General features: G+C 63.1%; 2 protein-coding genes across 19 annotated transcripts in view; both read right to left on the bottom strand.

Moving 5' to 3' along the window:
- Positions 1-9,373, bottom strand: part of VARS2 (valyl-tRNA synthetase 2, mitochondrial) — a 10,039-nt gene extending 666 nt beyond the window's left edge. Inside the window, exons 1-28 of one of the 18 annotated variants that reach the window (XM_006107905.3) lie at positions 9,074-9,368; positions 8,862-8,943; positions 8,682-8,782; positions 8,366-8,487; positions 8,194-8,260; positions 8,023-8,120; positions 6,969-7,050; positions 6,694-6,813; positions 6,213-6,324; positions 5,606-5,694; positions 5,094-5,184; positions 4,766-4,893; positions 4,564-4,667; positions 4,279-4,360; positions 4,018-4,094; positions 3,858-3,933; positions 3,572-3,677; positions 3,394-3,464; positions 3,160-3,285; positions 2,881-2,985; positions 2,691-2,759; positions 2,490-2,568; positions 2,259-2,386; positions 1,999-2,151; positions 1,079-1,285; positions 379-490; positions 97-272; position 17 (exon numbers count right to left, since the gene is read on the bottom strand). In XM_006107905.3, coding sequence (XP_006107967.1) covers position 17; positions 97-272; positions 379-490; positions 1,079-1,285; positions 1,999-2,151; positions 2,259-2,386; positions 2,490-2,568; positions 2,691-2,759; positions 2,881-2,985; positions 3,160-3,285; positions 3,394-3,464; positions 3,572-3,677; positions 3,858-3,933; positions 4,018-4,094; positions 4,279-4,360; positions 4,564-4,667; positions 4,766-4,893; positions 5,094-5,184; positions 5,606-5,694; positions 6,213-6,324; positions 6,694-6,813; positions 6,969-7,050; positions 8,023-8,120; positions 8,194-8,260; positions 8,366-8,487; positions 8,682-8,782; positions 8,862-8,943; positions 9,074-9,268 — 2,959 coding nt within the window. In that variant the 5' untranslated portion in view covers positions 9,269-9,368. The other 17 variants (XM_014449929.2, XM_014449930.2, XM_014449933.2 and 14 more) reach the window with 17 other exon arrangements.
- Positions 9,374-9,820: 447 nt separating this feature from the next.
- The window catches only part of LOC102435214 (general transcription factor IIH subunit 4), a 5,426-nt gene continuing 2,951 nt past the window's right edge, over positions 9,821-12,295 (bottom strand). Inside the window, 6 exon segments of the mRNA XM_006110082.3 lie at positions 9,821-10,077; positions 10,419-10,497; positions 10,635-10,682; positions 11,287-11,417; positions 11,613-11,745; positions 11,975-12,101. Coding sequence (XP_006110144.1) covers positions 9,905-10,077; positions 10,419-10,497; positions 10,635-10,682; positions 11,287-11,417; positions 11,613-11,745; positions 11,975-12,101 — 691 coding nt within the window. The 3' untranslated portion in view covers positions 9,821-9,904.

Raw genomic sequence — 12,295 nt, forward strand, 5'->3', positions numbered from 1 at the left:
CCTCCCACGCGAAGACCCTCCTCACTGACAGAACTCGCCCTGCCCTCCGCCCCACAGCCTTTCTGACCCTCCCCAGCTCCCAGCTCCTCTGGGCACCTGCAGCTCCATGTAGACCTGCACGCTGTCACTGAGCGGGGCCTGGGCCCAGCCGGAGGGGGCGGCTGCACCTGCAGGCAAGAGGCCCACAGCCCCGCAGCGGCCCAGGGTGCCCAGCGGCTCCAGGAAGGCCTCGAAGACACCCTGCTCTCCAGGCTCGGAGCTCTGCAGCAGCACTGGGGGAAAGGGGCCGGTCAGGGTCAAGGCCGGCCCCAAGCGCTCCCCCTGCCCCGCCAGCCGCTGCTTCTCCCGCAGGCACTGGGAGCCCAGGCCACGCCTCACCTCGGGGCCGGGCCTTGGTGAGCTGGTACGTGGCCCGGAGAGCCCTCAGCGCCTGCACGGCCTCCTGGACCCGGGAAAAGCGCCGCTCCAGCTCGGGGCGGTGCCAGCGCTCCTGCAGGTGGGACCGGACTGGGGCTGAGCAGCAGGCTCCTGGGACCCGCCAACTCTCCTGGCTCTGCCCCGCCCACCCGCCTCTGCACCACCTAAGGGATGTCACCCGCAAAACCTGGCACCATCTACGATCTTAGATGATCAGTGGCTGTTGCCTGTTCAGTCGCTCTGACTGACGATACCAAACAACCAAAAATAAAACATTTAAAATGTATTATTCAAAACTCACAAAAGCACGTAACTCAGAAAACACATCATTTAAAAACTAAGTTAAGTTTGAAAATGATTTTTGAGTAAGTTTGAGGCATTCACCCTTTGCAGGTTATTAAAGCTTAAAACTGCACGGAGACTTTGGGACATCCTGTTACTAGCATCCACCCTCATCACAGCATGGCTCTGCCTGCTACCATCCCGGTTTAACGACAGGGGAAACTGAGGCACGGTCACTCTTGCCCACGGTGCTAACAGGGCTCCCCGAGGCGCTGCAGAACTCCAAAGCCTCCGCAGTGAAGTGTCAGCTGTTAGTGACCCACAGCTAACCCTTTCGGAAGACCCCCGCCCCGGGCCACCCCAGGGATGTGTGACTCACCAGGCTTTGGGCACTGGGATAGGGGGCAACAGAGATGCTGGGGGCGCGGGGGCCGCCCGGCCCGGGGGGCAGCCTCTGCCAGAGCTCCTCGGCCAGGAAGGGCATGAACGGGGCCATCAGGCGGAGACCGACGTCCGCACAGCAGAATAGCACCTGAGGCGGCCCAGGCGGGCGGGGGCCGTGCGACAGCCCCGGCTTCACGGCCTCCTGGGGAGGAAGCCTGCGGGTCACGCCACACCCTGGCCGCCCACAGCCAGGACTGCGGGCACAGCATCGGCTGTCCCATGAGAAGGGAAACCCCAGGCAGGATTCTCAGAGGAAGGTGGGTAATCGAACTGTAGGAAGGTTGTGTAACTTAGAAAGAAAACTATTGCGTTTTCTGCTCATCAAAGAAACAGAGTTTTTTAAAAGACTGAGAAGCAGTGACCTCGGGCAGCGGTCCTGCGCTAGCAGCATCCCCGGGACAAGCAATGACCATTTCCACCACCCACCGCCTGGGGAGCCCGCGCTGGGGCAGGGGACACGGGTGCACCCGCTGGCCCTCCCGCTGGCACTTCCGCGGCATTAGCTGAGAACCCGGGTGCAGACCATGGCGCTTCCTCCCCGGCCAGCCCAGTGCCCAGCTGCCCGGCCTGAACCGAGTCAGAGGCTGAGGAAGAAGCTCCCTCCACCTCCGGGCCTGCCTGTCCGACTGCTTCAGAAGCCTCCCCGCCTCCCGCCTCCTCTCGCCCAGGCGATAGGCCGGGCAGGCGCTCAACCAGCCCCGGGAAGGGGAGTCAGGGTTCCCTGGCTCGTCATCTTCCTGTCCTAACAGAACGGACCATGGGGAACCCAGCTGAGAGCTCTGCCAGGGACCACTCGCTCTCAGGGCACGAGGGGCAGGCCTGCAGGAGAGCACGCACCGGCCCAGCCCCACTCACCAAGTAGACATCACAGAGGCTGTGGAGCCAGAAGTGGTGCAGGGCATGGGTGGCAAGGGGCAGCTCCCGGGTGAGGAAGCCTCGCTCGCACTCCCGGGCGGTGCGGGCCAGGCGGCTCAGGATCCAGGCGTCCATGGGGGACGCGGGGCACAGCTGCAGGCAGAGAGGCTGCAGGTCACGGGAGGGCGACTCCACGCCCCTCCCTTTCCTTCCAGAGGCTGCCTTCCACCTCAGACGACAGACAAGCCCACGCCAGGCACCTCCTCTGCAGGCTGCGGCGTGAAGTTCTCCCCTAGGGCGCTGAAGATAAAGCGCAGGGCGTTCCAGACCTTGTTGCAGAAATGTCGGGAGCTCAGGACCTCAGAGACAGACAGGTGCAGGTCCCCCGCTGGGAGGGAGAGAGGAGAGCGCATGCAGGTGGATGCGCTGGCACAGGGCGTCCTCAGCCCTGCCAGCCCCTCTTCGCGACCCCAACACCTTGCCCGGCTTACCCAGGGCCCCATGGGAGCACAGGGCGAAGCGCAGGGCATCTGTCCCACACTCGGGGATCCCATGAGGGAAGTCCTTTCTCTGCAACCAGAGGGAGGAGGGGTGGCAGATGCCCATGAGGCTGCAGGGCCAGGAGGCTGGGTCGCAGAGAAAGCCAGTGGCTGTGAGCTAGAGGCCGGATGGGGCAGACACCGGGAACAGACCTGCGCTGCAGCCGCGATCGCCAGCTCTGTGGGGTCCAAGTTCCCATCCCTCAGCTTCTCCTGCAGCACCTGGGACAGGTGAGTATTCGCTCGCCTCAGTCCAAGACCCACCCCTACATGGGTCCCACCCCTGTACCCCCAGCTGGCTCCTCCCCCCACAAACCTCAGCCCTGCCCAGCTCTTATCCTACCTGCAGCTCTGCCCCTCGGATGATGTCCCGTGGGTCCAGCACGTTCCCCAGGGACTTGCTCATCTTCCGGCCCTGCCTGTCCCGAACCATGGAGTGCAGAAGCACCTGGGGGCGGGAGGGCGGCAGAAGGCGGCCTGGAGAGCCTTCCCGAGGCCCCGTGGGCTTTAGGGCTGAGGATGGGGAAGGAATCGGGAGGTGGAGACCACCAAGGCAGGGGTCAGAGCGAGGACAAGGTTGGGGACACGAGCTACCGAGGGACAGGGCACGACAAGGCGTTACCTTGCTGAAGGGGAGCTGCCCCGTGAGCTGGGTCCCCAGCATGACCATGCGGCCCACCCAGAACAGCAGGAGGTCACTGCCGGTCTCCAGAAGTGACAGGGGGTAGAAGCGAGTGAGGTCTGGGGTCTGGGGGAAAGACAAGCAGGAAGAGGCCCTGGCACCATCTCCTCGAGACTCGGGCCCACACGTGTCCTTCACCTCCACCCTCCCTCTGCCGCTCGCCCGGGGCCTCACCTGCTGGGGCCAGCCCAGGGAAGAAAAGGGGAAAAGAGCTGAAGAGAACCACGTGTCCAGGACATCGGGGTCTGCCAAACAGAGCCGGAACCTCAGCTTCTAGGCCCTCAGCCTGCGCGCTCAGCCCCAGCCTCCCCGCCAGCTTCCCCCACCCCACCCCTCCAGGCCCGGCCCTCACCGCGCTCCAGGGTCAGCTCGGCGCCTGGCCTCCCTGTCAGCGCTGCAGCTGCCTCCCTGGCCTCAGCCTCCGTCCGCCCGACCACCCAGCAGTCCTCCCCGTGGCCCTGCAGAATGAGGCGCGTGAGGAGCCGCCACAGGTGGGAAGCCTGTCTCTGGGTCTCCCAGGGCCTCCGCAGGGAGGTCACAGGACTGAGGCTGGACCACGGGAGAGACGGCCTGAGCCCCAGCAGGCCTGGGACTCCGGGCTAAGCCCCGCCCTGCCCGCCCGCTCTGCCTCCTACCACCTTCCCAGGCTCCCCCACGAGCAGGTAGGCTGGAATCCGATGGCCCCACCACAGCTGCCGGGAGACGCACCAGTCCCTGCCACAGAGCCAGAGCGGAGTGGCTTCTCAGCCGGAGCAGCACCACACCCTCCCCGCCCCCACCCCCCAGAGCCCCTCTTACTCGGTGCGGGAGAACCAGAGCTGCCAGGTCTTCTGGTGGAAGGATGGGCTCAGCTCCAGGGCCCCCGACTCCACAGCCTGCGGGAGACGCTTCAACAATGCTCCCGCCCGGCCCCACCCCCTGCTTCTCAGCTCAAAAGGACCTCCCAAACCTCCTGAGAAGATTCTGGGCTTGAGTGAGGACACGAGCCAGCCCTCTGGGCCACGTCGCCTCCCTGCCCACAGCGTCCTGATTCTGCATCTGCCCAGCGTCCTTCCTCACCTGCGCAGCACGGGCCGCCATCTCCCGGCAGCGGACGAACCACTGGCTCTTCAGCAGGTACTCCACCACGTCCCCCGAGCGGCTGAAAGGGAGAGGGCTGAGCCCTGGCCCAGCCCTGGCCTCGCCCCAGGGCTCCGGGGCCCTCGAGGTGCCAGGCCCGCGCCCTGAGGACACAGCAGCCAGTGACACTGACGCAGGCCTGCGTTCCAGCCCGAGGGGTGCGGAGCCCCCACGCCCTCCCAGGAGCCCGAGGGAGCCCGAGGAGAAGACGTCAGGGAGGCTCACCTGCAAATGGGCAGCACCATGGGGTGGCTCTGGAGGCCCCGGAGCAGGCCCCGCTCCCTCAGCGTGGACAGGATCTTCTCCCGGGCCACGAAGCGGTGCAGACCCTGGAAAAGGGGCAGCAGCAAAGCTTCCAGGCCTCCCTGGAAAGGAGAACGGGGCGGGGGGTGCCCCCACAGGGTGGGGAACAGTAGGCCGGTCCCACCTGCAGCCAGTCCCCACAGGCAGGGGCCATGGTCCCATCCTCCGCAATGACACTCAGGGGGCGCAGGCCGTGGCGGGCCCCCAGCTCGGCGTCAGCAGGGCTGTGCGCTGGAGTCACCTTCACTGCCCCTGGGGGAGCAGAGCCCGTGAGCACGGAGGCCGCCAGGCGTAGGCTTCCCATCGGGGCCCAGGCCTCCCAGCCCTCCCTCCTCTGTGCCTCCCCTTTGTGACCCCACCACCCCGACGACTCCACACGGGTTCCCCGCCTTTCCTCCTCCTCCCGGTCCCCACCCCCAGCACCCAGCTTCCCTGCTCCCTGTGGCACTCACCCGTGCCCACGTGCGGCTGGACAGCAGAGTCTGTGACGAGCGGGAGAAGCTGCCCTGTCAAGGGGTGACGAAGGTGTCGCCCATGTAGATGCTGAAGGGAAGGAGGGGCAAGGACAGGCACATGTGAGCAGAAAGGCCTGGGCAGGGCGGGAGAGCCCTGAGGATAAGGGGGGAGGACCAAGTCAAGAGCCAGAGGGGTCAGCCACCGTTTCTCAGGGGGTTGGGGGGGGTGTGTGACTACTATAGGCTCTGCTGGCCAAGGGGCCAACGCAGCCTCTGGCTCCTCCACCTGCCTCCAGGTAGGCGCACGGACAGGCAGCACGGATCTGCCCCCGCCCGACCTGGTCAACCACAGCGAGAGGAAAAGTGCGACATCGAGAAGAGACCGGGCAGCCTCAGAGCCCCTGGAGGGCTGAGCCGGTGGAAGCTGGAGAGAAGGCGTTGCCATGGGGAAGGAGGGGAGAGGAAGCTGTGGGCAGGATGGCCAGGGTCAGGGCAGGGCAGGGCATTACTGTGTATCGGGCGTCATCGGGATGAACAGCCACTGCCACGTCTCCAGGCAATGTCTCCGGTCTCGTGGTCCCTACGACGACCTCTGCGTCTGAGGGTAAAATTCAAGCACGGCCAGCTAGTGACCATTCTCACCCTCACCCCAGACATAGCTAAAGGCAGGAGAACTGGAAAAGGGAGGGGCAGGAGCAGTCAAGGTTGAAATAACGAGACATGAGGAGCCTGGGACAGAGGCGGTGTCTGGAATCCCTGGCAGAAATGGGGATGGGCATTCGGAAAGGCACGGGGCCCAGGGGACCCGGGGACAGTCGGCCCCAATCACAAACGCTGCGCGCCTCCCACCACCAACACCCTCTGACACTCCAGCTCATCTACCAGCCCCGCCTGGAACTGAGCGCACCTCCTGTCCACACCCCACTCCAGAACTGACCTGTCTCCCCCGGGGCCAGCCTCCTGCAGAATTACTCCGAGCTCCCAGGGCCCAGGAGCCAGGCTAAATGCCCACAGAACACGAACACTACCAGGTTCCTCACGCCCCTCCCACCAGGCCCACATGGGCTCGAAAAAACAGGGAGGCAGAGGTGAGTGGCCCTTCCCAGACTGCCTCACCAGGCTCTCCATCCACGGGGAAGGCCACAGAGACCAGGAGGCCAAAAGACACAGGGGTGGGGCAGCCAGGCAGCCGAAGCTCTGTGGGGCCAGGCAGGGACCGGCTCTCCACCTAGCGGGTGGATGGAGCAGGGTCTGAGAGCAGCCCCGTGCAAGGCTCCCACCCCGGCCTCCCGCCCAGCCTCCCTGCAGCGCACCTACGGAAGCCTTCAGAGGGCGGGGTGCCACCTCCGGGCCCTCACCTAGCGCTGCGCAGTGCAGCTGCCGTGGACAGTTACTGAGCACAGCCACACAGGTGCTGTGCTGACACCTCCCAGGAGGCCTCCCTCCATCCTCACAACACCCCAGGGCTTTCCCATCAGCCCTGATGTTCAGATTGCGAAAACTGAGGCTCAGAGACTGAGTCGGGCAGTCTGGCTCCAGACTCTGGGCTTCCACCCGCCACGCGCTCCCCCGCGGCCACTTCTCTTCCCCGCCTCACCTCGACATCCGAGATGGCTGACCTCAAAGCGCACGACCAGTTGACAAGCTGCCGGCTGCGGTACAACAGCCCTGCCTTGTGGAGTCGCACGAAAGCTTCCGTCACAGCCACTGAGGAGCCCTAGGGTGACCGAGTGTCCACACCCAACAGCCCCTCTCAGCCCGCCGCCCCGTTCAGGGCCCCGCACTCCCACCCTGCTACCCCGACACACCGCCACCCGCCACCCTCCGATCTCTAAACCCCTCCCACCCCACAGGGCCTGAGGGCACACTCACTGCGTCCATAGTGAAGCACTCTCGGTCCCAGTCCAGGGAGGCCCCCAGAGCTCGCAGCTGCCCACAGATCTCTCCCCCTTTCCTGTGCCCAGAGAGGTTTGTCAGCAAACATGTCCCGAGCACCAACGACCAGGCCCAGGGACACCCAGCCACGCTGGGGGCTGGGAGGAGTGCAGCATTGGTCCAGCCTCTGGAAGCTAATGTAGACAGTATGGAGACTTCTAGAACATCAAAAAAGCACAGCCCAGCCGGTGTGGCTCAGTGGTTGAGCATCGACCTATGAACCAGGAGGTCACGGTTCGATCCCCAGTCAGGGCACATGCCCAGGTTGCAGGCTTGATCCCCAGTGTGGGGTGTGCAAGAGGCAGCCGATCAATGGTTCTCTCTCCATTTATGTGTTTACCTCTCTGAAATTAATAAAAATATACTTTAAAAGCATAAAGCTCTATAAGAGGGCAGCCGACCTGTGGGAAACCCAGAGCAGCTTTGCAGAGGAGACGGCATGTGCTAGCCGACCTGGGGACACGAGGACAGGTCAAGCAGAGGGAAGGTGGCAGTGGGTGAGTGGGAGATGATAAAGCCTAGGCCAGGAAAATGGGACCAGTGGGAGCGTGTGAGTGTATATACATACACATACGTCAATAAGCACATCTTACTGTATCTCACACACACACGCACACACAAACACACACACACACACACCAGTGGGAGCGTGTGAGTGTATATACATACACATACGTCAATAAGCACATCTTACTGTATCTCACACACACACACACACACACACACACGCACACACACACACCAGTGGGAGCGTGTGAGTGTATATACATACACATAAGTCAATAAGCACATCTTACTGTATCACACACACACACACACACACACACACACACACACACACGCAGAGCTTGGAGACCCCACCAAACACTACGAGGCTCCAGAGCTCAAGTCTCTGGAAGTGAGGGGGATGGGAAGAGCAACCACAAGCCGGAGAGAGGCTGGGAAGCAAGGTCCCAAACCCATGATCTCGACCCCTGCGCCTGGCACTCACTCCTCCTTCCACTTCCACACCTCCCGGAGGAAGTCTTCCCGGCCCAGCTCGTGTCTCCTCAGCCCCCGCTCCTTCCACAGCTGCTTCTCCACCACAGCCTAGGAGATGAGGGGCAGACAGTGAATCGGGTGTCTTGCACCCGAGCAAAGGAAACAGTGGCAAGAGACATACTTGGGTAGCAATCCCTGCATGATCTGAGCCAGGGACCCACAGCACACAATCCCCGCGCATCCGGTGCCTGCAACAGAAACACGCACACGCAAAGCCCTGAGCTTCCACATTTATCCTCCCCCCTCCCCCTCCCGTGCCCCTCCCGAAACTCAAGCAGCCCCCTTCCCCTCACCAGCGCACAAGCGCGTCCTGGATGGCCACAGTCAGTGCGTGCCCGACGTGCAGGGACCCGGTGACGTTGGGAGGGGGGATGCACATGGAAAAGGTCTCCCCCGTGCTCTGGGGCAGCCTGGTCTAGGAGCCAAGGCAAAGGGCAAGAGAGGGCTGGCCCTTACCTGGGTGAACAGCTCCCTCTGCTGTCCCCAGGGCATAAAGGACTGGAAGTAACGGCCAGGGCAGGGGACCTGCCCAGGGGATGTGTGGAGACACTGGAGCAGGAGACAAGCTCCCCCATGAGTTGGCCTCGGGAACTCCCCGCCAGTACAGACCTGATACTCGGGTTTGAAGAAGCCCTCTCGCACCCACCAAGGGTACCAGGCCGCCTCCACGTAGCGGGGGCTGTAGGCAGCAGGCAGGGGCCGGGAGACATCTGTGGAGGCGGCAGAGCTCCTAAGTCCCCTGCGTTTCAGCAGACCGGATGGGCGACGGGAGAGCCAGTTTCTAGCTACCTTTCTTTTCGCCGGGTTCCGTGGGGAGTTCATACAACACTATTTCTTTAGGAGTCCAGGCCTTACTGGATTCTGCAGGCGCCTGGGGGAGGGGGGAGGGGCCGAGGGAGGGGCTGCGGTTCCCGGTGCACCCCATGCACCTGGGGTCCAGTCTCCCCCGCAGCCCCGCCCACGTCTCTCGCGGACCCAAGGACAAGCGGGGCGACCCCAACCTTGCTCTTCCCGGCTAGCCCGGCCTCCAGCGCCGCCTGCTTCTCTCGCAGGCGTTTCTGTTTGGCTTCGCGGTTCCTCCGGGAGGTGGGGGACCCGTAGGGCTCGGACTGGGTAGAAAGGGCATGGGACCCGGGGAGGCCCCGTGAGGGCCTCAGCCCCCAGGGCCGGAAAGAGGCCCGAGGCAGGTGCGGCATCGGCAGGGCTTGGACAGGCACTGAGGACAGGGCCCGCGGCGGGTCACACCCCTGGTCCCGCCTTACTCCCGCCTCCTCCCAGCCTGCGTTACTCCCTCCCACCCCGCACAGCGCCCGCCGGTACCTGTTCGCTTGTGACATAGTTTCCCCGGAGCCAAGAGAAGCGCTCTCCCGGGGGAGGGTCAGTTTTCTAGCCCCGATCTACGCACGTGCAAAGAAGGGGGGTGACCCGCTGACCACGCGGGAAGGGAAAGGGCTCGGGGGATTCCGGGGAGATGGGCCGCCGCCCCGGCGCGCCGAGAGCCAGCAGGAGTCCGGCCAGCCGCCGCGACTTCGGCCTGCCCAGCGCCGCCGCGCGCTCACCCGACCCCAGGGCGCCCCGCAGCGGCGACGCCGAGGACTGAGCTACCGGAACCGGACCCGCGGCCGCGCGGCGCAAGGGGCAGAGCTCGGCGGGCGCATGCGCGGCAGCCGCGGCCCCGCCCCTCCTCCCCCCTCCTGGCCAATGGGCGCGCGCGGGGGCGGGGCGGCGAGAGGGAGGGGCCGGACCGCGAGGAGCGCTTTCCGACTTTATTGAACAGCAGGGGCCCCACGTGCAGTCTCCCCAAGTCCCCGGGGCATCGCCCGATGCCCGCGTCAGGAGCTGTGCTTCTGCCGCTTCCAGAAGCGCTTCACGTCGCCGTGCCCCGCAGGCGTCACCACCATGAGCCGCTTGGCCGCGTTCTCGAACACCAGCACGCCCAGCTCCCGCGCGTGGGCCAGCAGCAGCTCAAAGTCCACTTGCGACAGGAACTGGTTATACAGGACGCCTGGGGGAGAGGAGGCGAGCCCTGAGCCCCTCGCCCCTCGCCCCAGGCCGCCCACCATGTCAATGTAGCCCTCTAAGTCGCTTCCTTGGCTCATCCAACCATATTCAGGGAGGCAACGTAGTGCAGTAAGAAAACCCATAATGCTCACCAAAACCAGAGAGGTGACCCCTCCCAATTTCCCTCTCCTAACTAAATCCAAATTGCACAGATTTGAGACTCGCCCGGAAATAAAGTGTCTTGTCAGCAAGACAAAAAAAAATGCATCAATAGCTTTTTCAGGTCAAGACGGAATTGTCCTTCCTCTGGCCAAAGGCTAAGAATCAACCACCAAAGCCACTCACCCTCGGTGAAGCGGAGTCTGTCCCTTTCCAGCTCCCACAGCCGAATCTGGTCTGTGATGGTGGGCGGCAGCACAGGTGTCTGCAGGGCCAGGGGGTGGCTGTGAGGTTCCGGAACACTGCCCCAGAGGACCCAGCCCTCCACACATCCCCGATTTTCCAGCGCTTCGTCACCAGTGCCAGGGCTGCCAGCCTCCAGCACGTGGTACCTGTCTGTACCTGTTTAAGCATCACTGGGTGGGCCCTTGTCCTTAGGAAATGGATGATCTAAAACAACAGAGAAGAATGAAATCAGGAGCTTGAATAAGGGGGCAGGAAAACTCCCTCGGCCATCACCTATGTCAGTGGAACAACTTACTGCTTACAAACTCTCAGCCACCCGGCTGTCGTCAGCCCGTTCCCTGCTCAGCTGTGGTCCCAAGCTGCTGTTCCCACTGGCCATGTCTGCCATTTCGTCTGCCTTTGCACCGTCTTATTTTGTTTTTCTTTAAAATAGCAGCACTTAATGTGTGGCAGGCTCTGAGCTCAATGTTTTACTGCTGCTCTCTCACTGAATCCTCCCCTCAATCCAGTGAGTTGAAAACTCAGGATTCCCATTTCCCACATAAGGAAACTGAGGCTCAGAAACGAAGCACCTAGCCTGTTTATGCAGCTAGGAAGTAGTGGTGCCAAGACACAAATCCAGAGCTATCCCTCGTCCCTCCAGTCTTTCCCACGCCTAGAGCCTCAACTTCTCCTCATGTGCCTGCTCCATGCTCAAGCAGGCAAGTCACACCACCCACTGCAACAGACCTGGTGCTGGCCTTCTCTAAGGGGACCACACAGCCCATGTGCATCCCGTCTTCCCGCCACACCCCCCAAGCGGGGCTACCTGCTGGGCTGTAATGCCGCTGGCGATGGCCTGCTGCACGCTCTCCCGGGTGACCTGCGCCACCACCATGTTGGGGAAGCGATAGAGCATCTCAGAGAAGAGGGCAATGAGGGCGATCTGCAGCTCCGACTCTGCCCGGGGATGGGAAGAGAGGATGAGGAGGCTGCCCTGCACCCAGGCTCCCTCAGCCCTGCCCTCATGTGTGATCGGAAGTGTCGGAAAACTGTACACTGTCGGGTAAACTGAAAAAACCTGACATTTCCTCCGGCCTCCTTCCCTCCCCACTCCCATCCCAACCTGCTCTCCCAGGGCCGCTGTCGCCTCACCTGTGTAGGCGTACAGCCGGTAATTGGTTTCCACGACAATGAAGCCTGGCTGATGCGCAGTGCCCCCCGCCCCAGAAACACCCGATGAGAGATTGATGGCCAGGCGCGTGGGGTAGTACCGCCGAGACTTCCTCTGGGGAGGGTGGAGGGAAAGGCAGAGGGCCCTCAGGTGTCGTGCCTCCTTCCTGAGACACCCGATCCCTCCCAGTGCACAGAGCCCCACCCAACTTCTCTCCCAAGGGACCCAAGTATTCAGTCTGGCAGCTGCTTTCTGCTGCCTCACGAAGGCCCTCTCCTTTCTAAAGGCCATGGCAACATGGACCCGCCTCTTCCCTAGAAGCCGTGTGTTTGGGTGCTCATACCTTCCTCTGGAAAACAAGCCCAAACTCACGCAGATGCTGCAGGAAGTTCAACAGAGAATCACTCATACCTTCCACAGAGTAATCCTGGGGAAGAGGTAGCCAGCTGGGGTCCGAAACACCTGCCCTTCTCCCCCTGCCAAGCCCACCCACTCGCTCTCTTTTCCCATCTCTGGCCATGCTCTGTTCATTCTCATCTTTCACCCTCTTGCCGCACAGCCTCACTTCCCCTTCCCATCTCACCCCTCAGGGTAGGGCCGATTGGGGGGTTGGGGCACCGCATCCCTGTCACACTCAAGGCAGGGTCGATGGAGAGGTTGCGGC

The sequence above is a fragment of the Myotis lucifugus genome, unplaced genomic scaffold (assembly GCF_000147115.1).
Source record: "Myotis lucifugus unplaced genomic scaffold, Myoluc2.0 scaffold_1563, whole genome shotgun sequence".
NCBI lineage: Eukaryota > Metazoa > Chordata > Mammalia > Chiroptera > Vespertilionidae > Myotis > Myotis lucifugus.